The sequence below is a fragment of the Petaurus breviceps genome, unplaced genomic scaffold, assembly GCF_028583685.1.
Source record: "Petaurus breviceps papuanus isolate PSGF00001 unplaced genomic scaffold, PetGlider_PUasm1.0 90865, whole genome shotgun sequence".
In the NCBI taxonomy this organism is placed as follows: Eukaryota; Metazoa; Chordata; class Mammalia; order Diprotodontia; family Petauridae; genus Petaurus; species Petaurus breviceps.
This window is the reverse complement of record NW_027187367.1, coordinates 5,586,681-5,613,982: the sequence shown is the minus strand read 5'-3', so window position 1 is coordinate 5,613,982 and position 27,302 is coordinate 5,586,681. Positions and strand designations below refer to the sequence as shown.

Genomic DNA, 27,302 nt, shown 5'->3' with positions numbered 1-27,302 from the left:
AATTGTTAGGAAGTTTCCTCTCCATCAAGAAGCAATTGGTCCTTCTATAGCTTTCTAGTTGTGTCCTCTTGAGCATAGATCTAGTTCTGCTTCCAAGTCAGAGCCTTTCAAACCCTTGAAGATATCCATCCTATCCCCAGTATACCTTCATTTCTCCACATTAACTACACTTACTTCCTTCTATTGATTCTCTTCAGCACTTGTCCTCTAATCCTCTCCTCACCTAATCTCTCTGATCTAGATATACTCTAAAATGTTCAGGGTATTTCCTAAAATGCCCTAAAAAGAGCATGTTACTTTACATACTGGCTGATCAAGACAGAGTGGAGTAGAACTATTACTTGCAGGAGACTGGCAAAACAACAGCAAACAAACAAATAAACAAAGAAATAAAAAGTGAAAGAATCAGAGGAAAATGAGAAAGATAAGAATTCAGGATGCTTCATTGTCTTCTTTCACAGTGTCAATGACACTGGAAGTTTGGACAACCAGAGATTTTTCAATATCAGTTTACCCCCTGTTCCAGTCAAACCTGTCCTCAGTATGTGAGGCAAAGGCAGAGGTGCCAGTGAGCAAACCCATCCGAGCCCTCTGGACATTGTCTCCAGGCAGATGAGGGTGAGGAGATTTTTTTTTTAAGCTATATTGTGGTCAGGAGAAAGATCAAGGATAGGATAGGACCATTGCTTGGGGTGGGATAAGAAAGGAAAGATAATGAGAATTTATATAGCCCCTACTAGGTGGTAGGCACTGTGCTAAACACTTTACAAATATTATTTCATTTGATCCTCACAACAACTCTTTGAAGTAGGTGCTGTTATCCCCATTTTTCAGTTAAGAAAAAAAAATTTTTTACTTCCCCCCCTTACATGTAAAAACATTTTAAACATTTGTTTTGAAATTTTTTGAGTCCCAAATTCTCTCCTTCCTTCCCCCCTCATTAATAAAAGGCAAGTAATTTGATATAGTTTATACATGTGCAAACATGTAAAACATATTTCCATGTTAGTCATGTTGTGAAAGAAAACAAAGAAAAAAAACAAGAAAATACAGAAAGTAAATAAAAAGTATGCTTCAATCTGCATTTATATTCCATCTGTTCTTTCTCTGGAGATATGTAGCATTTTTCATCTTAAGTCCTGCAAGATTGTTTTGCATCATTATGTTGCTGAGAGGTAGCTAACTCATTCCCAGAGGGACAAGCTGAGGAAGAATGGAGGTAGCAAGGTCATAGAAGAAGAAGACATTGGGAAAAAGGTTTGAGGAACTGAGGGTAATACTTTCCAGCTCAGAGCACAGGAGTTGTGTGAAAGTTGGGTGTAGTCAATGGATGCCTGGGAATGGTGATTAATCCTAATGCTGGGGATTCCCTCAGAATCTGTTCCTACAACCTGTCTTTATTCTTACCATCCACGTATGACACTTTTCTGTTTTGATTTGCCATTGGGTGACAAAGCCTCTCGGCAGCCAATTAGAATTAAGGTTCTTCTTGTATATACCTCCGCTTTGAGTTGGTCTCAGTGTTTTATGATTATTGACCATGAAAATGTATGTGCTGTCTCTACTTTTATTGGGTGTCCTGGTCCTTCCAGAGACCTGGGCAGGTAAGTGTAGCGTAAGGTTAAATATCTGCTGGAGATTATGTCCAGAGGGCCGGGACAGGTTTGCTACTTGGCACCCCGACCTTTCCCGCAGATACTGAGGACAGATTGGACTGGGACGGGGAGTTCACTGACTCTCTCGGGACCGGGACCAAGTTCCCACCCTAAGCCCGAGCCAAGGTCTCCAAATGTTTCCGACTCAGGCTCTCACTCTCTGAAGTATTTCTACGCCGCCATGTCTCGACCCGGGATAGCAAAACCAAGGTTCATCGCCGTAACCTACGTGGATGACCAGCAGGTCTTGAGCTTCGACAGCGACCGCGAGAGCCAGAGCACAGAGCTCAGGACGCCATGGATCGAGAGGGAAATTCCGGATTACTGGGAGCGGGAGACGCGGATCTCCAGGGAGGCCACACAGCGTTATAGAATGTGCCTACAGAAAGTGTCTGCATACTACAACCATAGTGAGGGAGGTGAGTGACCAGAGCGCCCGCGGATTCCCTGTCGGGTCAGTACAGTTACAGCCTGCACACACAGGTGGGAGGGGGGTGGGAGGGGGAACCTGGAGATGAGGGGGTGTGGCCTCAGAGCAAAGGGAGAAAAATTCCTGACTCTGTAGGAATGTGTAATCTCGGTGCAAAGCCGCTCTCTGGGCCATGCTGAATCTTCTTGGGGCTCTCAGGGGTTCGCACATACCAGCGACTGTCAGGCTGCGAGGTGTTCTCCAACGGGAGCTTCAGCCGCGGCTTCGTGCAATACGCCTACGATGGACAGGACTACCTGGCGCTGGATACCGAGACGCTGCGTTGGATCGCCGGGAACGCAGGGGCCCTGAACAATAAGCGCAAGTGGGAAGCAGATCAAAGTGTTGCGAAATATTGGAAGGGCTATATGGAGGAGGAGTGCGTGTACTGGCTTCAAAGATACCTGGAGAACGGGAAGGAGGCACTTCCTGCCCTGCCGCACCTCTCCCTAGCTGACCTATTCAGCTTCCTCACCCTGAGGCCTAAACCCACCCTGAGTGTGCTGTGCACCGAAGTGGGGCTCAGCTTCCCTCTCCCTGAATTGGGGGTGGGGTCTTTAGCCCTTCTCTGCCTCCCCTGCGGCCGCAGTCTTAGGGTCCAGTCTCGCAGGTATCTGGCCAAGTCTGTCTACCTGAAAGTGGATCAGCCTCTCAGTAAACGAACGAAAAGGCGACTCTGACCTTGGCCCCACAGATCCGCCCGCGGTACAAGTGACCAGACACACAAGTTCTGATGGGGAAGTATTCCTGCGGTGCCGGGCCCAGGGCTTTTACCCTGCGGAGATCTCACTGACTTGGCTGAGGGATGGAGAAGAACAGCTTCAGGAGATGGAGCTCATTGAGACCAGACCTGCGGGAGATGGGACCTTTCAGAAGTGGGCAGCTGTGGGAATACTCTCTGGAAGTGAACAGAGATATACCTGCCGAGTGCAGCATGAGGGACTAGCTGAGCCGCTCTTCCTAAAATGGGGTGAGGACAGTGAGAAAGGACTTGGGGGATCTCCCCGGCCTCTTCACTTCCAGTGACAGAAGGATCTGGAGCTATTCTTGAGTGGGGGAGAGCTGGACTGTTTGGAGAGAGACAGACCTAAGCCCAAAGAAGGGGCAAGGTTTTTCACTTTGTTTTCCTTTTAGAGCCAGAGTCCTCAGTCGTAGGGCTCTCTGCAGGGGTAATCACTGCTCTCCTCCTCCTCGCTGCAGTCATTGTCGGAGTTGTGATCTGGAGGAAAAATATTTCAGGTAGGAAAAGAAGAAAGAGGTTTAGTAGGCAGCAGGCATGACTGGCATTCTGAGTTGCCCCATCCTACTTTGTATCTGTTCCACCCAACAAGTCTCCTATTCTTCTTATTAAGATTGAGAATAAGACTCCCGGGGCTGTAGTTGAACAAGCTAATAAATAAATATTTTAACAGATGGTCCATTTTGGGTACAATAGGGTCAGTGAGTGAGCAGTGTAATTCAGACTCAGATCACAAATAGATCTAGAAATTTAGGTCAAAAGAATTGAGTGCCTGCCCAGAGGTGACCAGGCCTAAAATCTTTCTTCTCTTCCTGTTGGATTATGATTCTGTGCTAGTTAAAGAGTCATAGACACAGAAATCTGTCCTAGGTGAATGGCCGATCAATTGAACCTCAAGGGTGCTTGTCTTTCCTGAACTTTCCCTCTGATTCATTGTTATTTTCCTTCCAGAAGGAAAAAGAGGGAGCTATACTGCAACTGCAAGTAAGTAAAGGGTCAACATAGGGATAGATGAGAGGGGCTGGTTCATTTAAAACTTGGGACATGGGAAATGGAAACCCAGAGTCTGTCCTCTCCACCTCTCCCCATCCACTCCCATTTTCGTGTTCTGAGCAATATATTCCTGATTATGTAATCTCTCTCCTGATTTTCCAGGTAGTGATAGTGCCCAGGGATCAGATGTCTCTCTTACAGCAAAAGGTGAGAGTCTGGTGATTCTAGAGGGGCTGGTGTAAAGATGACGAATGCAATGAAGATGAATATGTCAGTGGTTGGGGTTAAGGGAGTCCCTGATTTTTGGAGGGGGGGTGAGACAGGTTGTTAAAAGTAATGGGGGGCTTGATGGTGGAATTGACTTTTTTCATGTCTTTCCTTAATCTGTTTCCTTTTTCAGCCTAAGAGAGCTACAACAAAACAGAAGCCCTTATTTCTCCATTTCCTTTCTCATTTCTGTTATACTGCCTCAAAATTCTCTCTGCACTGGCCTCTGTGATCAAGCCCATATGCCTACCAGTCAAACCTTATGATAGAGAGGATCGGTGCTTTCACCCTGTTATTTTCTGCCTTCTCCTCATCCACCCGCTTTCTCTCTGTTCTGCCAGACTTTGCAGGGAGAAAATTAGAGTGTGTGTGTGTGGCGGGGGGGGGGGGGGGGGCACCAGAAAGATTTTAGACTTTTCCTTTGTCCCCATCTGTTACACTGAAGTCTGATATTTTTCTTTAGAGAAATAACTTTTCCACTAAGTACTGCTTTGGTATTTTGTCTCATCATTCTCTTTAATGAAATTGTTATTTCTATGATTTGTTATTTGACCTATTATTCTTTGGGATTTATTATTGTTTTCTTGGTGTTTGATTAATGAAAGGAAATGCATTCTTATTAATTTTTCTTGATGTCTTAATCCTTCTCCCCCCCCCCCATTTACATCAAACTCATGGGATTATTATGCATGACACATTATGGCAATACAAAAAGGAAAATAAATTAAAGACTTGAAGACTTTTCATAATTGTCTTGTTGACTGTGCTGAGTGTGGTTGCAGATAAGGATAGAAGCTGGGTTAAGGAGGTGGAGGACACAGGGCATGACAGTTTGTATATAGCAACTACTGAAATATTTGTTTTTTATTTAGTAATTTCCCCCATGCAGTTTGTTCTATTAGTATGCATGTGTGGTATAACTGACATTTTCCAGGAATTCAGAAAAATCCTAAGTCATTATAACCATGACATCACAGTCAGATAAGGTCATAAAAATTTCACTGGAAAAGTGGATAGAGTGTTGGACCCGAAGTCAGGAAGACTTATCTTCATGAGTTCAAATCTGGTCTCAGATGTTTACTAGTTGTATGACCCAAAGCAAGTCACTTGAAATGATTTGCCTCAGTTTTCTCATCTATAAAATGAGGTAGAGAAGGAAATGGCAAACTCCTCTAGTATCTTTGCCCAAAGAACCCCAAATGGGGGCACAAAGGGTTGGACATGACGGCACAACAGCTATGAGTGATAAAAGATCTACAGCTAGAACTTCAAAGCCTATATAGTGAGAGCCTTCTTTTTCATTGACGTAGGTAATTGGCACAGTGGACTTGGCTTTAGGAGAAACTTGAATAGAAATGCCAGCTCAAACTCTTACTACTTGTATGACAGTGGGCAGGTCACTTAACCCCTCTTGGCCTTAGTTGAATCACTAGTAAAACAGGTATAGTAATAGCACCTACCTCAGAGGGTTGTTGTAAGGATAAAATGAAATAATATTTGTCAGGGCTTTGCCAGCCCAAGATGCTATATAAATTCTAGCTATTAGCATTTTACAAGTCAGGAAACTGAGGACCAGAGAGGTTATTTTTGCACATGTAGTAAATGTCAGGTAGGTTTAGAATACAGGTCATCTGACTCCAGATCTATTTCTCTTTCCACTATCCCAGGTTTTAACCTGTATTCCTACCATCAATACCATTTTTGTTTTCATGTTCATGTTCGTGTGTGTGCGTGTGTGTGCGTGTGTGTGTGTGTGTGTGTGTTCTGGTTTTACCCCTTAGCCCAGGAAACTGCAGGGTTTCAGTATCTTCCAAGCATAGACCATCACAGGATTCAGTTCTTGGGGGATGATGATAATATAAATAATAATATTAATGATAATAATCCATGCTTCCTCTTTGTAATGTTATCTCATTGTATCTTGGGTGCTATTATTATCACCCACATTTTACAGCTGAGGATACTGAGGTACCAAGAGGTTATGGGTCTGTATAAGTGTAAGATCTGTTTAAGAAGTAAGATTTGAACTCAGGTCTTCCTACAATGTCCAATACTCTATCTACTGCCTCTTGTCCACATTTTGGGCTCTTCTAGGGCTGACAATTCTTCTTTATCTTTATTCCACAATTTTCTGCAAGTGGTTTAAATTTGGAATCAAAGTGCTTTCTACTTTTTATATAGCTCTCAGCATTTCTTTCCAAATAGAAATACCTTTTAATTACTTGTATTGTCTTGTTTCCTCCAAGGACTGACTTGATATCTCTGAGAACTGACATTCTTTCCCCTACTTCAGGTGCACCCATGAGTTTTCACTTGATCAGAAATCTATGTGTGTGTTGCATTATTTTAATTATATGATTTGTTACATTCTACTTCTATTATAATTAATAGAATTAATTATATTTTAATTAATTATTAATTAATTAATATAATTAATAATATAATATAATTAATATAATAATAGAATTAATTCGAGGTAGCCAGTTTACATTGTGGTGGGAGTAGACTAAAGCTTAGGCCCTATTGTTCATGTGTGCATATTAACTAAAGGAACATTTTTATTTAAAAATCTGAGTTGACTCACACCCTGCAGTTAGGTAGGTGACATTTGTTTCACAACCTAAGATTAGATGGCAAGGTGGATAGAGTGCTGGACCTGGACTTAGGAAGACTTGAGTCCACATTTGACCTCTGACACTCACTATGTGACCAAGTCACTTAACATCTGTTTGCCTCAGTTTCCTAAACTGTAAAATGGAGACCTACCTTCCTGGATTGTTGTATGCTTAGCACATAGTGGGCATTTAATAAATACTTGTTTCTTTCCTTTCTTTTCTGTCCTTCTTTTGTTCCTCACATTTTTTCTTCTTTCCTCCATCTTTCTCTTCTTCCTCCCTCTCTCTCTCTCTTCTTTCCTTCCTATAGAGTTCCAACTCCTTAAGAAAAACAACTCTCATTTTTTCTATTTATAGTACTTAGAATAATCTTGACACACAATAAACAATTAATAAATACATTTTTATTTCATTCATTGGTTTATCATGCCAAATGTCCAATGGTTAAATATTTTGTTTTTTATTCATTCATTAATTCATTTTATCTATTTATGTGTTTTTATTATGGTTTCCAATTTTCATTTCCATAAGATTGCAACTTCCAAATTTTCTCTCCCTGGCCTCCCAAAATGGCATGCAATCTGATATACTCTATACGTGCACATTCATATTAAATATATGTTCACATTAGTAACACTATAAAGAAGAATTGGAACCAATGGGAAGAAGAACCAAAAGAAAGAAGAAACAGAGAGAGAGAGAGAGAGAGAGAGAGAGAGAGAGAGAGAGAGAGAGAGAGAGAGAGAGAGAGAGAGAAAATAATATGCTTTGATCTGCATTCAGACTCCATAGCCCTTTTTCTGGATGTCAATAGCATTTTCCATAATGAGTCTTGGAATTGTCTCAGATTTTTTTCAGTGTTAAGAAGAGGTAGGTCTGTCAAAGTTCTTCACATAATGTTGCTGTTACCGAGTACAATGTTCTCCTGGTTCTGCCTGCTTCACTCAGTACCAGCTCGTGTAAGTCTTGCCATGTTTTTCTGAAGTTCACCTGCTCATCATCTTATGTTCATCTTATGCAATAATAGTATTCCATTACTTGCGTATACCACAACTTGTTCAGCCATTCCCCAATTGATGGACATCCCCTCGATTTCCAGTTCTTTGCCACCAAAAAAGAGCAGCTATAAATATTTTTGTATATGTGTGTCCTTTCCCCATTTTTATGATCTTTTTGGGATAGAGACCTAGAAGTGGTATTGCTGGGTCAAAGGGTATGTACAGTGTTATAGCCCTTTGGGCAGAGTAGAACATAATTGTTTGCAACAAAGGGATAAGGAACTCCAACAGATGATAAAGAGTTTAGCATGATAAGCAAGAATGAATAGGTGGATGACCCCACCTTGACGCATTTCTAACCCATCTTGATCATTAATCTGACATAAAAGTAAGTGCTATACTACTCCTCTCCTCTTTCTACTGATTTCTACTGATTTTCTCCTGGTCTAGAGATTGAAGGATAAATATTTTGCTTTCAAATACTCTTAATATCTCTTATGAATTACCTTACATTCTATGCTCCAAATCACTAAACTAGCAATACAGTTATTCTATAATACATATCCTCTTCCTCCTCACCCTCCTTTTTATCCCTCTGAATTACATAAATTCGTTATTGATACAAAAAATGGGGAATACATTTTAACAGTTCTCTAGAGAATTTAAGAACAATCTGCAGAATAATTGTAAAAATTCTGCAGGGAAACAAACAAAGCTATCACTCTTGGAAGATGATATGATGGTAAAATTAGAGAATCCTAGAGAATCAAGTAAAACACTCCTTGAAATAATTGCCAACTTGAGCAAAGTTGCAGGATATAAAATAAACCCATATAAATCATCAGCATTTTTATATATTACTAACAAAGCCCAACAGCAAGAGATAGAAAGAGAAATTCCATTTAAAGTTACTGTAGACATTACAAAATATTTGGAAATGTACCTGCCAAAACAAACCCAGGAATTGTATGGACACAAATACAAGACACTTATCACAAAAATAAAGTCAGATCTAAATAATTGTTAAAACATTAGTTGCTCATGGCTAGCTAATATAATAAAAATGACATTTTTACTTAAATTAATTTACCTATTTAGTGCCATACCAATCAAACTACCAAAAATAATTTTACAGAAATAGAAGAAATGATAACAAAATTCATCTGGGAGAACAAAAATGTCCAGAATATCAAGGGAATTCCAACAGCACTCTTGCTTTTTTTCTTTGTTGCCCCCATTCTGACATCACTTTTACTGTTCAGACTCACTTATCACATTTTTGTCTTTCAGATTACAGGCCATTCACCTACAGTTGGTAGCAAACAAATCATACCTATTATTATAAAAATCATAATTCTCTTCACAGGCATGTCATATTTTCAGAATGCAGTGAAATGCCATTTATACAGTAGAGAAAGAGAGAATGGAAGGGAAAACAAACGAAAAGATTAGCTCACCTATGTGGAGAGGGGATGAGAAAAGGGGCTGGGCAGACATTCTATCCTAAGTGCACTGGGGCCTGTTGGACTTTGGTTAATTCTGGGGCTAACTAGTCTTGTGGTAGCAAGATGCTAAGAGCGTGAGCAGTTGCTTAACTTTTCCTGGTGTTCAAGGACAAACTTTTTTTGCACATCCAGGAGACTACACAAATTACTACATAAAGTAGTAACTAACTACTCCCAGGCAGACTAGATTCCCATGTCCCCAAGGTGCACAGTCAAGAAGACAATCTGCACATCTTTTAGAACTTTATTCTTTACAATGTTATACACTAAAATTCTTCCTACCCACAGAAATGATGGGATATAAGATGTAAAGTAAACCCCAGAAGTTACCTAGTACTCTTCATGCAGGTGTGGGACATTGAGTAATAATCTCCAGCAATGAGAAATTACTGTACACCTGGCCCCTTGAACCAAAGATTCAAGCTAAACTAGAAAGTTCACTTCCTCATACCCTATTCAATCCTCAACCTCTTTTAGTCTGGCTTTTGTCACTACTACTCAACTGAAACTGCTCTGTTCAAGACATCTAAAGATGGTTTAGCTGCCTAGGTAATCCCATCGGATCCCATGGTTTTAACTAATCTCTATGCAGATAACACTTTAGATCTTCAGATTCACTCATCCTCTCTCTTCTGAGCTCTATTCCCCATTCCAAAACTGCCTTTTGGAGAATCCCACCTGGATATCCAACAGGCATCTCAAATTCAAGGTGTCCAAAATAGAACTTATCCTCCCCACCAAACCCATTTCTCTCTAATCTTCCCTATTTCTATTCCCTATTCTATTTTGCTTCACAATTTTGGGCTTCACCAAGTTCTTAAATTTGCAATCATTTTTCTATCTTCGTTCTCTCTTAACAACCTCCACAACCAATGGGTGGCAAGTCTTTCCAAGTCTAACTGCATAGCAGCTCTACTATCAATCTTCTTCCTACTCAGAGTACCACCACATTATTTAAACCATCATCACCTTTGCCTGGACTATTGTGATAATCCCTCATTATATTCTTCCTGTTTCCAATCTCTGTCTCTGTAATCCATCCTTCAAAATATTCTTCCTAAAGCAGAATATGGAATCCTGTCATTTCCCTGATCAAGAATCTTCAGTAGCTCCCTATTCGTTCTACTACACCATGCAAACTCCCCATTTGGCCTTCAAAGTCCCTACCTTTTCAAAACATTTCATTTTACTAGACTCTTTTCACTTGACCTATTAGCCAGACTTACCTTCTTGTTGTTTCCTAATCTTGGCACTCAGTGTCCCACTTTCATTCCTTCATACAAGCTGAACTCTGTATTTGCAATGTTCTTTTCATTCCCCGTCCACCTTCTAGACTCTTGATTCTTTCAAGTTTCAGCTCAGACATCATTTTCTCTGGGAGCTCTTCCCTGCTTCCCCTACTTGTTAGTGTTCTCTTCTTAAGCATCACCCTCTTATTACATGTAAGTTTCTTGTAGGTAGGTGCTACTTTTTCTTTTTTTTTTCTTTGTATCCTCAATCCATTGCCTTGACCATAGTAGGACTTTAAAAGTGAATATTCAATGGAGTTGTAGTGGAAAGACCCCTGGATTAGAATTCAGGGCACTTTTTCTCTCCCTGGACCTTAGCTTCTTTCTCTATAAAATGCTAGATGATGTTTTGGATCCCTTTAACTCTAAGTCCTTTGAGTTTCCTCTGTAAAAGGGGGATAATGCTTGTACATAACAGGGCTCTTGAGAGAACCAAATAAGATAGTGTACATGAAGACCAGAAATATAAATAAGAGGACACTGCTGCTGCTTCTGATGCCACTGTTAGCACCATCACCACCAGCAGATGAGAATGAATGTGCATGAGAGAGCTTTGTAAACTGTCAAGGTGTGGGCAAATGTGGGCATGGTTTATCATGGTTACCTTTCCACTACAGGGCTTATAAGCATCCTGGCAGTCTCCTTCCCATTTCTTCCCCTCTTTCCCCATCTCACTTCTTCCTAGGGGAGGCACACCAAGTGCCAACCAGGGACCTGTAGCTGTCACTCTGGAAGCAGAGACTTTCCAATATAGGAAGTGAATGAGGAGACAGGAGAGCTGAGCAAGAGCAGGCAGCACTCAGGGAGAGACTAGTTGAACCCTTGACTGAAGCTGCCCTTTCCCCTTCCTCTCCTTTCCAAAAAGCACTGTTTCTTCCCTTCTCCAAGGGCTCCTGACTATTGTTTCATGAAGTTTTAGGCGCTAGGTAGAGTAGACTACCACAGGTTGGAGTCCAAAGCATGGGCTCACCCAGTGTTTTCCATGCTTTATATAGCAATCCCCACCCTCCCACCTTAAAAAAATCAAACTCACATCACTTATGGTTTTAGACAATAAATTTTCCTAGTTGAAATTTTCAAACATTTTTCACAGTCCTCAAGTTATTTCAATTTTTCTAAAGTTAAAGTTTTTTTTTGGAATCCAAGTTATTTTTATTCTACACAAAACAAATGTTGTTGAGAAATATAATGGATGATACAACAGATGTTTTAATATATTTAACTTTCTTACAAAGATTAGCTTCATGTTTACAGGACAAGTTCAAGTAGTAAGAACTGGGAAAGAGCGTCTGTGCATGTCATGAGCCAATGCTAACTGAAAGTCATGTTGATTAGACTGAATTCATTGTCAGTGGGAGCAATTTTGCTTTGTTAGCCTTAATTTTGGTGACTGATTGGAAAAGCACTTTTATATTTAAAATTTGGATTTATTTATGTCAGAAGTGTACTGAATAGCATCCAATAATTTTGGTACTTGTCTCCCTTCTCACAATCCCTGCTCCCCCCAAGAAAAGTCTTATAACCTTCCTTCCCAAAATAGACCCATCCCTCCACTTAATTTGGGAAATTATACACATCTGAGATCAGCTGGACAGAACTGGGGGTGATTTATAAGAGAAGGGAGACTTTTTAGGAGGACTGATGGGTGGAAAAATGTACCTCTCTGTAAGTTCCTACTTCCTTTTCCCCATCTGATTTTCCAAAGCTTAATGCGCTGTCCTAGTAGTGACTGTCCCTGGACATGATCTCAGGATTCAGTGTTACCCTTCTGCTCCCTGTAGGCCCAACTCATCGATATCCCAGTACATATTCTCTGTACTTTCCTTCATTCACTATCTCCACCTCCTTTCCAGAACTTCCTAAAACTATATAGTATCCTCACACTTCAGTCCTTCACCCCACAGTGTCAGTTTCACTGGGCTTGACCATACCCCAGTCTTTTGGTCTCCTGTAGACACTCTCCATCTATTCACTATTTAAAAAAAATAAATTTTTTATGTATTTAATATTATACATATTTCCTATTGTATCCCTCCTCCTCCCTCTTCCCAGAAAGTCATCCTTTATAATAAAGAATAAAAAGAGTAAAAAAACAGTTCAGCAATTTTAATCACTGTATTGAACAAGTCTGATAATATTTAATGTTCCACAGCCATAGTTGTTTACCTCTGTAGAAAAGCAAAATGTGTCTTTTGTGTCTTCTTGGGGGCAAAGCTTGATAATTATAATTTAGCAGCATCAGGCTAAAACCTCACAGTAGCTGCCATCAAAGGCTTTCCTGCGTGGGATGGACAGAGATGGAGACCAACACAGAATAAGGTTATATTTCAGTAAAGGAATTTCCGATTTTTTGATTAAAAAGATTTGGGCGCCCCCTTGTGGACGACGCAAGTCGGGGAATCTCCGGTTTGGGGACTCAGTTCTGGGAAGTGAAAGCGAAACCCCAGGTTCTAGGGTTGGGGACTGAGGCTGAAAAGAAAGGGATAAAGGGGACTGGAGACCCGGAGCAGACCCTGGAGACACCGGAACGTTGCTCAGCACCCGGACCGTGCGGAGAGCTCCTCTCCAGCTGCAGCCCCAGAGTCCGTGCTGCGAGCAGGCAAGTCCTCGCAGGGGCACCGCGGTGGAGTTAGGGACTGGGAAGGTGGGGAGGAGGATCATATTTGGAGGTTTTCAGAGGTGCCCCCTCCCTTTCATCATCACCAAATGTTAGGGGAATTCTCTGCCCCTCCCTTCCGCCCAAGAAGCAGCACCAGCCCCTGAGCCCTGGGGAAGTGGAAAGAGCTCTGGAGGTGGGGAGCTCCCACCTGAACCCCGGCTCTGCCTCGTACTCCCCGTGTGAGTCTGAGCAAGCAGCTTCATTTCTCTGAGCCTCAGTTTCCTCGTCTGTACAAACACTGGGGTTGGACTAGAACGGTCCCTATGGCCCCTAACAACCTCAATTCCAAGAGTCCATCAATCAAATTCCATATGGTAGGGAGGGAAGTGATCTTGGGTGAGGGGTAAATGGTGGACTTAATTGGAAGTGTTGCTCCTCAGAATAATATGTCTCATTATTATATCATAATTATACAACATTTTTATATTATAATAATGTAATAATAATCTCTCCTTATTCTTTCACAGGTCCCAACATGCAGCTCCCTGGCCTGAGGCCCTGGGCTCCCCTCCTCCTGACTGATCTGATCCTGCTTTGGTTGTTGCAGGGGCTGCTGGGAGCTCTGTTCCCTCCAGGGCTCCTTGTCCTCTGGCTGGAAGGGGCTTTTAGAGTGGGGGTCTTGTGGGGGGTGCTAAGTTTATCGGGGGAGATTGGGAAGATGGAGGAGCTACTGCTTACTTTGTGCCTGAGCACCCCCCTGTTCCTGTCCCTGAGGGCCCTAGTGCCAGGGTCCTTGAGTGCTCCCCCTGTGCTACTGGCCTCAGCCCCATGGAGCTGGCTGCTGGTGGCTTATGGAGGAGCGGGACTGGGCTGGGCTGTGTGGAAGGTGCTTGGTCCCTCAGAAGCCCCTCCCTCAGCCCAGGAGAAGGAGCAAGTCCAGGAGAACAAAGCCATGTTAAGGAGGCTGCTGGGGCTGGCCTGGCCTGACTTCCCCTTCCTTGTTGCTGCTTTCTTCTTCTTGGCTGCTGCAGTCATAGGTAAGTGGACAAGGAGGGAGTGGGGAGTGAGGGAGAGCTTGAATCTAAATGAACATGGAAAAGGATGCTTGATGTTGCTCCCTATGTGCTCATGCCCTGCTCCAGGTGAGATGTTCATCCCCCACTACACTGGTCGTGTGATTGACATCTTGGGCCAGGACTTTGACCCTGATGCCTTTGTCACTGCCATCTTCTTCATGTGCCTCTTTTCTCTTGGAAGGTTAGTGACTTGGTAGGGCCAGGAGGAGAAATCATATCCATATCCTTTATGGCTCTGCCACTTACTGACTATATGACCTTGAGAAAATTACCTCATATTTCTGGCCTTTAGTTTCCTCATCAATAAAATGAAAGAGATTGGATCAGATATTAACAATTCCATATGTTATGACCCTGAGATTTCTCATCACCCAAACCATTATGATATACATTATTCAGCTATGCCTATATGCAGAATCTGCCCTCCAGAAAGGCAGGGAAAAGCTCTCTCCCACAAGATTTGTATCTGTAAATGCTCTTTTTTTAGATGTTCCTACTCTGACATAGGACCCCTCCTTCCAGGGAGTACACATTCTAGTGAGGGGATACATTTTCCATCTTGGAAAGAGGTTTTTTTTGGGGGGGGGATTGGGTGCAGATGAAGTAACTGGTAGTCCTAGAGCTGATGGGGGAAGACATGGGTCAAGACATTTAACAAAAGGTTCAGCATCATGTAAATGTGCTCATTCAATTTTTTATTCATTCAGAAATACTTATTTAGTGTCAGAAAATGGGAACATTATTTTGTTCTAGTAAGTTCCTGCTTTCTCTGCCAGAAAAGGGGAGGTGTGGTGCATTATCTGCTCTTAAGGACCTTCCTGGCTCTTTTAGATAGGCAGTTTCATTTTCCTTTCTGTGACTTTTTCACCTACCGTGTTTCCCCGATAATAAGACCTATCCCGAAAATAAGCCCTCCCCTTACTGTGTAAGGTTCCTCTAAAATAAGCCCTCCCCCGAAAATAAGCCCTATTGAGATTGCTACTGTAGTGAAGGTGATCCCCTGCGCTACACACTACATTACGGTACCCTCTGTATGCACCGTGCCCCCCCCTGAAACGCATGCCGCGCTCCGAGCTGCATCCAATCAGAACTGCAGCAGTGAGCATGTCATTCTGTTCTTCCCCAGTGATTTGCTTGCTGGCGCCATTGAGAGCAGTGCTGCGGAGGAGAGCTGTTTATTAAAATTGCTGTCAATGTTCATTAAAATAAGCCCTCCCCTGAAAATAAGCCTTCTGGTGTTTTTCTGTCCGAGAAAAATAATAAGGCAGTGTCTTATTATCGGAGAAACACGGTATATTGTAGTAGTTGTTTTATGTATTCTTCTCTTGGTTCTTATTTATTTCACCTTGCAACAGGTTTCACAAATTTTCCCATGTTTCTCAGAATTGTATTTGTCATTTCTTACTGCACAATCATGTTCCATTAGATTTATATAACTTCATTTTTCAGTCATTCCCCAGCCAAGGGGTCCTCATTGTGTTTCCAGTTCTTTGTTGCTGTCAAAAGTGCTAATATGAACATTTTGGCATATTTTCGTATTTTTGGTATATTTTTAACCATTGTTTTTTAGGGTATAAGCCCAAACATGGGATTGCTAAATCAAAAGTGTTGCTTAGTGTAATTGTTTCACTTGCATAATTCAGAATGGTTTTTTCATTTCATAGCTTTACCTACAGGGTATTCACGTGCCTGCCTTCCAATGGGCACTCCAGTATTTGACGATTCTCATCTCTTGTCATTTTGGCCAGTCGTATTCAATCACCTCCACTTCCAAACATGTTCAGGCCTTCCCACATCAATGCATGTTTCCTCTAATTATTTCCCTTCCATTGCTAATCTTCAAGAATGATGACCTACATCCACTGCCTTTATTTCCTCATCTTCCTTAACTCTTTGTCTTCTGTCTGTTGTCCCATTGCTCTACTGAAATACTGTTCTCAAAGGTCATCAATGTCTTACTTATTTCCAAATCCAAACCTATTTCTAAAGTTTAATGCTTTACTTTCTGTAGTATTTGACATGATTGATCACCCCTTTCTTCCTTAACTTCTGTGTCTTTGCACTACACTGCTATTCCTTTTACATTGACTATATCCTTTCCTTTCTGTGGGCATGATCTCCAGAACTTTAATGTGGAAATTCCCTAAACTCAACTTTAGTCTTCAGACCTCCAATTTTCCTTACTCTGTTCTTTCTGGACTGATTTATGCTCATGGTTTCACACTTAACCTCCCATTCTGATGATGTCTCTAGTCCTGAAGCCTCACCTGACTTTCAGGACTACCTCTTAAAATGCCTACTAGACATCTCCATTGGTTGTCTCTGTATTTCCTCAACTCAATATATACCAAATCATTCTCTTTAACAGAAACAACTATTTTTATTAATTTCATTAAATATTTTGCCAGTTACATTTAATAAATTTTAAATTCTGAATTCTCTCCCTCCCTTCCAAGCCATGAGAAGTCAAACAACTTAATATTAATTATATATGTGTGGTAAACAAAACATTTCCATATTAGCCATGTTGCAAAGGAAAATACAAACAAAAATAAAGAATGTTTTAAAAAATATACTTCAATCTGCATTTAGAGTTCAATTCAATTTTCTCTCTGGAGGTGGATGGCATCTTTCCTTATGGGTCCTTTGGAATTTTCTTGGATCATCATCTTGGTCCTATGTCCAGCGCTATCACAAGGTTCTCATATAATCTCTTTCTGACCAGTTGTCAGGTTCCCTTATTGTCACTGACTTGAGAGTTCCAAAAGCTGCTAGTGTTTCTGTCACCACCACCTAGTCCCCCCATTGGCATTTAAGGCACATGAGTTCTGAGTCAGCCTCATCCCCCATGTTGCAGATCTCTTTCTGACATACTAGGTTTGTCTTGGACTGGAAGAATATCTCACTTTGACATTTTGTTGATTCTGCCACTCCAGAATTTGATTTTAGGTGTTATTTTAAAGTTGTTTGGAGGAGCATGTTGGCAGGGCTCGGCTGAGTACTTTCTCTACTCCACTATCTTAGCTTCACCTCTGTAAATCCCCCCCCCCCAAGTTAATCTCATCCCATTTCTTCTCAGAATGCTTACAACAGACTGTAATGGCAATGCAAATTTGGAAGATCTTCCCTGCCCCTAAGCTAAAGTGCACCTGGAGCCTGGGGTGGGAGGCTTGTTTTTCAGTTGATACTTCTTGATTGGCCAGTGGGTCAATAAGGTTGTTACATTCTCTGAGCCAGGAGAAGGTTATATAAGCCCAGATGTGTAGCTTTTTTGGGGGGCTCACTTTGAGAAGTGTTCTGTGATTTGATGAAACTCTGGAAAGCCGTTGTTGAGAGTCCCCTGGCTTTGAAACCCAGATGTTGATTTGGTATGGATGTAATGGTTGGACAGTTTGGAAATCTGTTTCTGTCTTGATAATTCTGTCTGTATATTCTCAAGTTCGGGGTGCTGACCTTTTTCCCCTGAACTAGGTAAATGATACATGTTTGACTGATTAAAGTAAGCTTGTTAACCCATTTTGAGTTGCTTTCCTTTAACAAAGCAGATCCAAAGAACCTGTGCTGGCAGCCACCCTGGGAATGCTGGGGGACTTGCCGCTACACAGACTTATTCTCTTCCCCCCACCCCTTCCCGCAATTCCACTAACCTAATTCAATCCCTGCTTCCTTGTTTATGGCATCACAATTCTATTCACAACCTCGGGACATTTTTTTTACTTCTCTTATATTCTGATTCCTTTCATTTCTATCATCAAAATTTCTTGTTTCCATTCCTTCTTTCTATCCTCACTGCCACTAGGTTTTTATCACTTCATGTCTGAATTACATTAAGTCTCCTACCTGGTCTTTCTGTCTCCGTAACTCTTAATTCATCCTAAACACATAAATTAATTTTCCTGGAACTAAATTTTTATTACATCCCTCTCTTCCTAAAAAAACTCCACCTTTCTTCCTTCCATTACCTACAGTACTGTATCAGCTGGCAGTGTGGTCCCATTTTGCATATTCTTATCTCCTACTTCTTCCCACTGCAAACTCTCTGCTCCAACCACACCGGTTTCCTTACCATCCCTTAAATGTGCTATGTTTCTTCTCACCTCTGTGCCTTTCAATGAATTGATTAAGTAATTACTTAAGCATTTATTAAGGGCTTACTATGTGAGAAGCACTGTGCTAAGAAATGGGGATACAGATAGAAGAGTCCTTTCACTCAAAGAACTCACATTCTAATGGGAGAGACAACAGGCATAGAAGATTTCAGCTGCCGATCATATGGAAAGGTCCTTTGGGTGCAGCTGGTAAATGGTAAATAAAGCAGATGGTAAGATTTCTTCTTTAATGTCATTTCCACTGAAAATCATCAGCTTCTACTTCTGAATAATTTGAGAGTACCAAGGACTTTGGGGACAAGGATATTTGTTCTTTAGTCCTTATTAGATGTGGCTATAGAACCTGCTGGAGCAGTGGCCAGGCTGCCTTTCCACATGAAGCACTGAACTAGAAGCACTGCTATTCCCAACACTCTTCTGTTCAAATAATCTCTATCAGTGTCTGAGTGGAACTGGGGTCAATGTGGTGGTGTTTTGACTTGCCTAGTCTATACTGGCATCTCTCCAACTCTCTCTCAGTGTGCCTTGCTGCTTCAGCAAGGTTAGCTTGGTCTGTGAGTGGCAGTTGGTTATGGTCCCATTCTCTTTAGGAGTTGTCTCCCCAAATGATGGCCATGTTGAGTGGTCTAGAAACAGGACTGGCGCTGAGGGGTCTGATGCCAATTCCATGACTTATGTGCTTATCTGATGGCAGTTGGTCAGCCATCATTGCCAGTTGTGATGAGGAAGAGGGGCCCTATCTCCATGATAATTTCTCTCTTCATTAATGGCTTTAGGGAAGCTGGTCTGATTGTTGAGAGATAAAGCTCTTCCTGAGGCTCTTCGGTTCTTTGTTCATGCTACCCTTTTCTCCCTGCCTTGGATGCCCTCCCACCTTCTCTCAGCCTGTCTAAATCCTAGCCATCTCAAAACAAAATTGATTCCTATAAAATGGTTTGTGACTACCCTGACCACCCTCTTTTCTTAATTCCTATATCACTTATCTATTCCATGAATTTTTTTTACTACTTTGTATGTAATTTGTACTTTATTGTAACTGTTTGCCAACTTCATAAATAAATTGATAAGTCTTTGAAGATAGGAACTAATTTTCTCTCATGGTAGCATGACACTTTGCCTTTCAGAAGAGAGAAAAAAGTCCCTATTTGATGTGGGTATTATTTCTGGGGAATTGTTCATAAGAGTGTGTAGCTCTTGGTGTGTGAAGATTTCCTGTTGGTGTGAGGCTGACCCATTCGCCAGAAAATAGTTTAATGTTATCAATTGACTGTACCTGCTCATAAGAGAGGGAAAGATCTAAACTCTGTAAGGTGGGTTCTGGGTAGGGTTTCAATCTCTCAAGCAGGATTGAGGAGAAAGAATGGCACTTGGAGATGCATGTACTCTTAGCTCTATCAATCAGGCTAGCTTTTGTGGTGGGACTTGAATTGAGATTAGTTCATATGAGATTCATTTCATGGAACTATTCCCATTTTCTGCTAACTTTCTCTCCTTTTTGGCATTTAGCTTTGTTTTCTTTTAGCATTTCAGTGAAGGCTGAGAGACAGCTAGGTGGTACAGTGAACAGATAAATGAGTCTGGAGTCAGGAAGATCTGAGTTTAAATGCAGTTTCATATACTTACTAGCTGTGTAAATTTAACTTTCCTAAACTGTAAAGTGGAAATAAAAAGAACATCTACCTCCTAGGATTCTGTTGAGGATCAAATGAGATAATATTTGTTAAAGTTCTTAAAACAGTTCCTGACACAAAGTTAAGTGCTATATAAATACTAGCTTTTATTATCATTACTCCTTGTGAAAATCTTCCATGTCTTTGCTGAACTAATAGGAAAAGGGAATTGTTTCCCCTGTGTGGATAGAGACAGGCTGGCAGGGAATCAAGCAACTCTAGAACTCAGAGAGCACCAGGAAAATTGGGGCAGAGACTGAGAGTCCAGTCGAGATAATCAGATAAAGTGGGGAGGTCCCCATTCCCTTTAAATTAATTAATTGATTGATTGGTTAATTAATTAATTGGCAGACTCCCTATTCCCTTTCTGATGGTGCTATCTATCACACCACGCCCTTCACTTTTCCTATAGCCCCAACAGCCTGAAGTGGAGAGCTGCACACAATACACGTCCTCAGAATGTCGGTACCCTCCCTCTTCCACTTGGGTTTCTCCTGTCATGTCTCCCTTCTATCCCCATCCATCCATTCTCCCACCCATTCTTTCTGGTGCCATTCCCCCTATTTCCCTCTCCTATATCCTCTTTATGTCTCTCCCTCACCTGTATCCCTCTTTCTCCATGGGCTCTTTCCTCTCTTCCTCATCCATTCTCCCCATGACTCCACAGGCTCACTCTTTCCCACCTGTATTTCTCCTCATGCTTTTGTCTTTCTCATCCCCCAGCTCACTGTCTGCTGGCTGCCGAGGAGGCCTCTTCACCCTCATCTGCTCCCAAATCAACCTGCGTGTTCGGCGGATGCTCTTTTCCTCTCTGCTACATCAGGACCTCAGCTTCTTCCAGGACACCAAGACAGGTGGGCTTTAGAGCCTGGATCTTTGGCTCCTTCCTAACCCCCCAGGGTCCCTTTCATGCCCAACCCCCCCACCTCCTTCCATAGTTGAACGTACATTGAGCTGGGTCCATGTCAGAGTAGGTTGTGGTGACCTCATCTCTCTCCCCAAAGCAGAGGAGAGGAAGCAAAGACATAGAGGTACTTCTTTGATTTTTGATGACCCTAAGGGTGAGCTGCCCCAGCTGTGGTTTCTGGGTCTCTATGCCCCATTCTGGAGTATAGCCTCATTCTTTTTTCTCTAGGGGAGTTAAACTCACGCCTATCTTCAGACACCACCTTGATGAGTCGCTGGCTGCCTTTAAATACCAATGTGTTCCTTCGGAGCCTGGTAAAGGTCATAGGCCTGTGTGGCTTCATGTTCAGTCTCTCACCTCGACTCACCCTATTCTCCCTGTTTGAAGTGCCCCTCTCAATGGCTGCTGAGAAGGTCTACAATGCCCGACGTCAGGTACATGTAAACAGGAGCACAGCTTAGGGGAGAGTCAGAGATTGGTGTTGGTGGTGGGGGGAAGGGTGGCCTTGGAAATTGGAATGGGGAGAAAGGTTGGGAAAGGATAGAGCCAATATTGAGGTGGGGAGGGTGGCTCCAATGTGGGATTTAAGATGCTGGGCTTCATGGAGGGCATCTCCTTTGCCTCACTTGCCTTTCCTCTAATACCTTCTCCCCAGGCAGTGCTGCAGCAGATCCAGGATGCAGTGGCAGAGGCTGGACAGGTGGTACGGGAGGCAGTGGGAAGCCTGAAAACTGTGAGAAGTTTTGGAGCAGAGGAGGATGAGGCCCAGCGCTATGAGGAGGCCTTGGAGCGCAAGCGTCAGCTGAAGTGGCGCCGGGACTGGGAGCGGGCAGTGTATCTGCTCTTCAGGCGGGTGAGTCAGGCTGAACAGCTTAGTGGGACATGGCCAAGGGGGTTCAAAGATAGAAAGTACATCCCTAAGTGGTGCTGCTCTCAACCTCTGACCTCTGATGTTTCACCCTCCTTCTTCCACTCCTAATCCCTTGGTCCCCTCTTTCCTAATCACTATTTTCTGTGTGGTCTCTGCTTGTTGTCAGAGGGCTAAAGATGACCAATCCCATCCTCAGAACATTTTCCTCTTCTCCCTCAGAGCCTTCAGCTAGGGATGCAAGTGCTGATGCTGAATTGTGGGCTAAGGCAGATCTTGGCTGGTGAGCTCACCAGGGGGGACCTCATCTCATTCCTGCTCTATCAGAAGGATATGGGAAGATTTATGAAGGTAAGGCAACAGACTCTTATTCTGTCTTTATTTCAGTTTCAGGGGTGGGATGCTAAGTTTTGGAAGAATTATTTTCTGTATATACCTGATTCTGTGTAGGGAAATAGTGGTGGCTCTGTAGCTCTGTTACTGAAGAATTAAATCTCAGTGGGTCTTGGTTATGACTCTGCATCCTCATGTTTCTCTAGGTTCTCGTGTACACCTGTGGGGACATGATGTGCAATGTGGGTGCTGCAGAGAAAGTTTTCCGATACCTGGACCGTGAGCCCCAGATGCCTCCTCCTGGAACACTGGCCCCTCCTTCCCTGCAGGGCCTTGTGGAATTCCAAGATGTCTCCTTTGCCTATTCCACCCAGCCAACCAAGCCTGTCCTCAAGGTGCCTGAGATTGGGAGGAAACCCTGGATCCAGTTTTGTGGCCCTCAGCTTTCTTCTCTGTGAAAGAGGTGGTGGGGCTGACCCTGGTCTTTAATCCTGATTTTCCTGAGTCACAAGATGGTGATTACCTCAGAGGGAGGGAGGAGGTCTTCATCCATTTCTCTCATTGATTATTGCCTCCTTTCCCCTTCCTCTCTAGGGAGTAACATTCACTCTTCACCCTGGGAAGGTGACAGCCCTGGTAGGGCCCAATGGGGCTGGGAAGAGCTCAGTGGCTGCATTGCTACAGAATCTGTATCAGCCCACAGGGGGCCGGCTGCTGCTGGATGGGAAACCCTTGACCCAGTACCAGCACCAGTACCTGCACTCACAGGTAACCAGGGATAAGGAGGAGAGGGAGATGAAGTTGAGGAAGAAAACACTGAGAAGTAGGGCAGGCAAGGCTGGGAAAGAGAGAAAGAGATTTCTTCTCCTGAAGACCTATAGAGTAGGGGAGGGCTCCTTGGGTTCCTGTCCTGGTTTAGCTCACCCAATGTTCCCTTCCCATATAGGTGTCTGTGGTTGGGCAGGAGCCTGTGCTGTTCTCAGGGTCTGTGAGGGACAACATTGCCTATGGGTTGGAGAGTTGTGAGGATGATGAGGTGAGGGCTGCTGCCCAAGCAGCCCATGCTGATGGATTCATTGCCAATATGGAGCATGGACTGGACACAGGTACCTTCACCAATCTTCAAGACTGTGACAATGAGTTTCTAGATAAAAGGGAACTTGACCATTTCCTAATGAAGGCATTAGTGCTAGGGGGTATACTAACTCTAAAAGTGACATTGTTGCCTATCTTTGCTTGTATGCTGGGTCTTCTTATTTATATAAAGGTACTTTGGGTCTACTCACCCAGGTTTCTTGCCTAGGAGACCATGTGATTTATGTGAGATGTGATGCCACCTCTCCCTGGATGGCTCCATTGGCCATATATTCCTATGATTGTCTTAATCTGATCTGAAGGGTGGCGGGTGAGGTTGGAGACAAAAGAATGTTCCACCTACATGGAATTGTCACAGGACCCCATCTCTGAGGAAGGGTATATTTTCTGTCTCTTCAGCTGTAGGGGAAAAGGGGAGCCAGTTGTCTGCAGGACAGAAACAATGTGTTGCCATTGCTCGAGCCCTGGTGCGGAATCCCTGTGTACTCATCTTAGATGAGGCCACTAGTGCCTTGGACATGGAGTGTGAGCAGGAGGTAAGGGCAAGCTCCTGGGGAAAGGTCAGAACTCTTGAGGCAAATGAGGTCATAGTCTGAGCCACATATGGCAGTGGCGTTAAGGATGGGGAGAGCTGACAAGGGTTGTGTGGGGCAAGGGAGATGGGAGAAAGAAAGCCTGAGCCAGGTGTCTCTAGGATTTGGGATGATTATGGACCCTGAGAATGAGAATAGTAGGGAAATTGGGAGTCTTCTGAGTGGATATTGGAGGTAGTGGTGGGTCTCCATGGTTCTCTTCTTTTTTTTTCCTTTCAAATCCTGCCCTACCCACTGATGTGCTACATTTCCCTTATTATCTTAGGTCCAGTATAAGCAGTGCTGGGGTAGGTGTGGAGGTTTTAGTGTTTGTTTCTCTAATGCCCAGTCTTCTCACCCTCAGCTTCAAGAAAAGATGCTGCAGGGGGGTCGGACAGTGCTGGTGATTGCACACCGCCTGCAGACAGTGCAGTCTGCTGACCACATCCTGGTGCTGGACCAAGGGCAGGTTGTGGAGCAGGGGACGCACACTGAGCTCGTGGCCCAGAGAGGCCTCTATCATCACCTCATGCAGCGCCAACTTGAAGACTGAATCCCTGGAGGAAGGGGGAGAGAGTTTTTTTATACAGGGTGGGGTTTGGATTTGGGTCAGGATCTCTAGGATTCAGGGCAATCGTTGCTCCGAGAGCCCCTAGCCTGGAGTAAAATTGTCACTATATAATTGTGACTATCACTATATAACCTGCATAATTGTCACTATAGCTGGGGAGATGATGGGGCCTTGGACAAGAGATGCTCCCAGGGATATCCCTTTCGAGAGTCGATGCTATTTCCTTGCTTCTATTTAGAGTACTGCATACCTGTGTGTGGGCATTCCAGTCCATAAATCATTTTTCTAAGGATGAACTTGGTGGTGAGGAAGAGAATACTAACTTTATGTTAGTGCTTGGCTCTGCACACTTCTGGAGCAAAGGTATGAGCTGCTCTTGCTGAACATTCTAATGGTGTTAAGTGTTGCTTTTATTCCAGGTTCTCAGGGCCAACTCAAGATAGGGTCCTGCAAACTCTCAGTGCTCTCAAAGTTATCTGATCAAGGGCAAAAGTTGTCACCTTCTCATCTTAGTTATGCAATTTCCTGACATCAGACTGAATCTGAGCCATATAAACAAAATTCAGTTAGAAAAAATAAAAGTTCAAGAACCTATTGGAAAATAATCAAGGAAGTATGCCTAGTAGCATCCAATCTCAAAAGGTACTACAAAGCCATAATCATCAAAGGTGATTTTGTACTGGTTCAATGAGAAGAACAGATTAGATACAAAACATCTAGAAGCAGTGAATACTATAGCAGATTGTTTGATAAGCCTCCAGCTTCTGGAGGGAGAACTAATTTTTACACAAGCACTGGGAAGCAGTCTGTCAGAAACAAGGTCTACATCAACATCTCACACTGTATAATAAGATAAGTTCCAGAGGAGTCCATGGCTTAGACATAAAGGGTGGCATAAACAATGAAAGAATATCAAGGAAGAAATTACTTTCTGATCTATGGAAAGGGGAAGGGTTACTGACTAAACAATGACTAGAGAGGATCACAGAAGATTAAACAGATAATTTTCATTACATAATGTTAAGAAGTTTTGCATATATAAAATCTATGCACTTAAAATAGAAAGGGAAGGAAATAATTGAGAAAAATTGCCTTGTCAGGTTTTTTTTGATGGGTATTAGATACATAAAGAACTTATAAAGTTAAGAGCCATCTACACTGGATAAATGGTCAAAGGGTATGAATGAGTAATTTTAAAGGAAGAAATCTAAGCTATCAATAGCCATATGAAAAATACTTCTAACTATTATTAACTAGATCAATTAAAAGTAAAGCAATTCTGTGGTTCCACTGCTCATCCATGCAACTGGTAAAGTTAGCAGAAAAGGAAAATGACAAATGTTGGAGGAACTGCTCCAAAATAGGCACATGAATGTACTGCTGATGTAGCTAAATGTTATATAACTCTCCTGGAAAGTCATTTGGAACTATGATGGAAAATAAATCATGAAAGTGAATATAAAACACAGCAGAGTGGAACCGTGGGACAGAGAGAGAGAGAGAGAGAGAGAGAAAGAGGAAGAGAGAAGAGAGAGAGGGGGAGCCTCCCCTTGCTTTTTCCCTAATATCCTTATCATACTTCTTACAGTCACATGCCATATGGGAGCCAATCGTGCACTCTCTCGAGTGCAGGGCAAAGGAGTATGTGTTAAGAGGAGTCCGTGTTGATAAGGCACGTTCAATGCCACGTCGGCCTTTCCCAACCTGGCAAAGTCGGCTCCAGAGCACGTTCAATGCCACGTCGGCCTTTCCCAACCTGGTAAAGTCGGCTCCCACGGCCCTGCGCTCAATGCCATGTCAGCCCTTACGGCCCGGCAGAGTCGGCCTCCACATCTCCATGTTTCTGCCTCTCAGATGTCACATGCACCCCCTCCGGCATCTTGTGACTGCCACAATGTCTTTCACACCTGTGGCTCCAACATCTCCCTTTTCTTGTTTTGCGGGTGACCGCCAAGGGGAATAGCCATAGCGACAGCATGTCGCAAACTTGCATATAAAATAGAAAAAGCACAGCAAAATGCAATACAGCCAAAGATAACTAGAAGTAACATTTGCAACAAGGAGGCTCCCAGCCCCGTAAGCCATGAAGTGGTGAAATGACCACGTATCCAATCTACTCAATCTTGAGGCCCACTTGATGGTACGGTAAAATTATTAGCCACTTGTTGAATTTCTCTGGCTAAGAATGTCAATTGTTCTATTTCTTCAGACACATTGGCTGCCAGAAAGGCGCCCTGTAAATGTTTCTCTACGCTTTCCCATAATGCAGGAAATTTAGACCCAGTAAGGTTTAAAGGTAGAGGAGTAACACATATTGTGGGTTTATATTTCCAATGGCAGGGTATTGCTTGCAAAACCTCCTCTAGAGCCATTTCATTACCCACTGCTAGAATAGCTTCCTTCAAGGCTGATATTTCCCCTTGAATACCCTTATCTATTCTAGCCTGCAAATCCCATGCTTTTGTTTCTTTGTCCATAAAGGTTTTCAATTGTGAAGCTATATATCCCACTTGGTCATATAGCTGTTGTATTTGAAATTCTTGAAAGGCGGAAATAGCTAGATTTACAACATCAAACACAAGGCCCAATGCCTCTCGCTTTTCCCTCCTTATCATATCTGTTAAAGTCTTCCAGGCCACTTCTCCTGGGGATGCTGCCCAGGGCATTGCGGCCTTTGCTGGTATAATGACATACCTGGGTTGCTTAACTAACATTAGTGCACCTCTCTTTGGGCTGTACTGATTTATCAATTGTTTCAAGTCACACTCATGCACTTCCACCTTATATTGAGGTGGAATGCTTTGAAGTTTAGTAGTCTTAATGCTGGAACAATCTAAAAAGGCATAACCTTGCGGGGCCCAAACTTCCCCCAAGAAGTTATATAAAAATATGTCACAAGTCGCATTGTGAGAATGGGTATAGTTCATCCCATCTGCAAAGATGTGATACCACACTTCATATGTATTGTCAGT

The 27,302-nt window shown here is 42.8% G+C and overlaps 2 protein-coding genes across 2 annotated transcripts; both read left to right on the top strand.

The window, feature by feature from the left end:
• The first annotated feature begins 1,518 nt into the window (after positions 1-1,518).
• Positions 1,519-4,856, top strand: LOC138150039 (BOLA class I histocompatibility antigen, alpha chain BL3-7-like). The gene is made up of 8 exons (XM_069073393.1): positions 1,519-1,604; positions 1,805-2,074; positions 2,284-2,553; positions 2,810-3,094; positions 3,259-3,363; positions 3,815-3,847; positions 4,019-4,063; positions 4,257-4,856. Exons 1-8 carry the CDS (start codon positions 1,541-1,543, stop codon positions 4,259-4,261), a joined length of 1,077 nt encoding a protein of 358 aa, XP_068929494.1. The 5' UTR covers positions 1,519-1,540; the 3' UTR covers positions 4,262-4,856.
• An 8,073-nt stretch (positions 4,857-12,929) lies between these two features.
• On the top strand, positions 12,930-25,794 carry LOC138150026 (antigen peptide transporter 2-like). Its single transcript, XM_069073378.1, has 12 exons — positions 12,930-13,129; positions 13,657-14,166; positions 14,272-14,386; positions 20,708-20,838; positions 21,120-21,325; positions 21,547-21,744; positions 21,982-22,110; positions 22,299-22,487; positions 22,687-22,860; positions 23,039-23,198; positions 23,587-23,723; positions 24,124-25,794. Exons 2-12 carry the CDS (start codon positions 13,665-13,667, stop codon positions 24,310-24,312), a joined length of 2,130 nt encoding a protein of 709 aa, XP_068929479.1. The 5' UTR covers positions 12,930-13,129; positions 13,657-13,664; the 3' UTR covers positions 24,313-25,794.
• The last annotated feature ends 1,508 nt before the right edge of the window (positions 25,795-27,302 follow it).

What these genes read in the sequence shown, in the direction of transcription:
- LOC138150026 (XM_069073378.1), top strand. Translation starts at nt 13,665, where the DNA reads ATGCAGCTCCCTGGCCTGAGGCCCTGGGCTCCCCTCCTCCTGACTGAT. An exon ending in TCTACAATGCCCGACGTCAG is followed by an intron (nt 21,326 to 21,546) that starts GTACATGTAAAC and finishes CCTTCTCCCCAG; the next exon opens with GCAGTGCTGCAGCAGATCCA. An exon ending in TGTATCTGCTCTTCAGGCGG is followed by an intron (nt 21,745 to 21,981) that starts GTGAGTCAGGCT and finishes CTTCTCCCTCAG; the next exon opens with AGCCTTCAGCTAGGGATGCA.
- LOC138150039 (XM_069073393.1), top strand. Translation starts at nt 1,541, where the DNA reads ATGAAAATGTATGTGCTGTCTCTACTTTTATTGGGTGTCCTGGTCCTT. An exon ending in CTGGAGGAAAAATATTTCAG is followed by an intron (nt 3,364 to 3,814) that starts GTAGGAAAAGAA and finishes TTTTCCTTCCAG; the next exon opens with AAGGAAAAAGAGGGAGCTAT. An exon ending in GAGCTATACTGCAACTGCAA is followed by an intron (nt 3,848 to 4,018) that starts GTAAGTAAAGGG and finishes CTGATTTTCCAG; the next exon opens with GTAGTGATAGTGCCCAGGGA.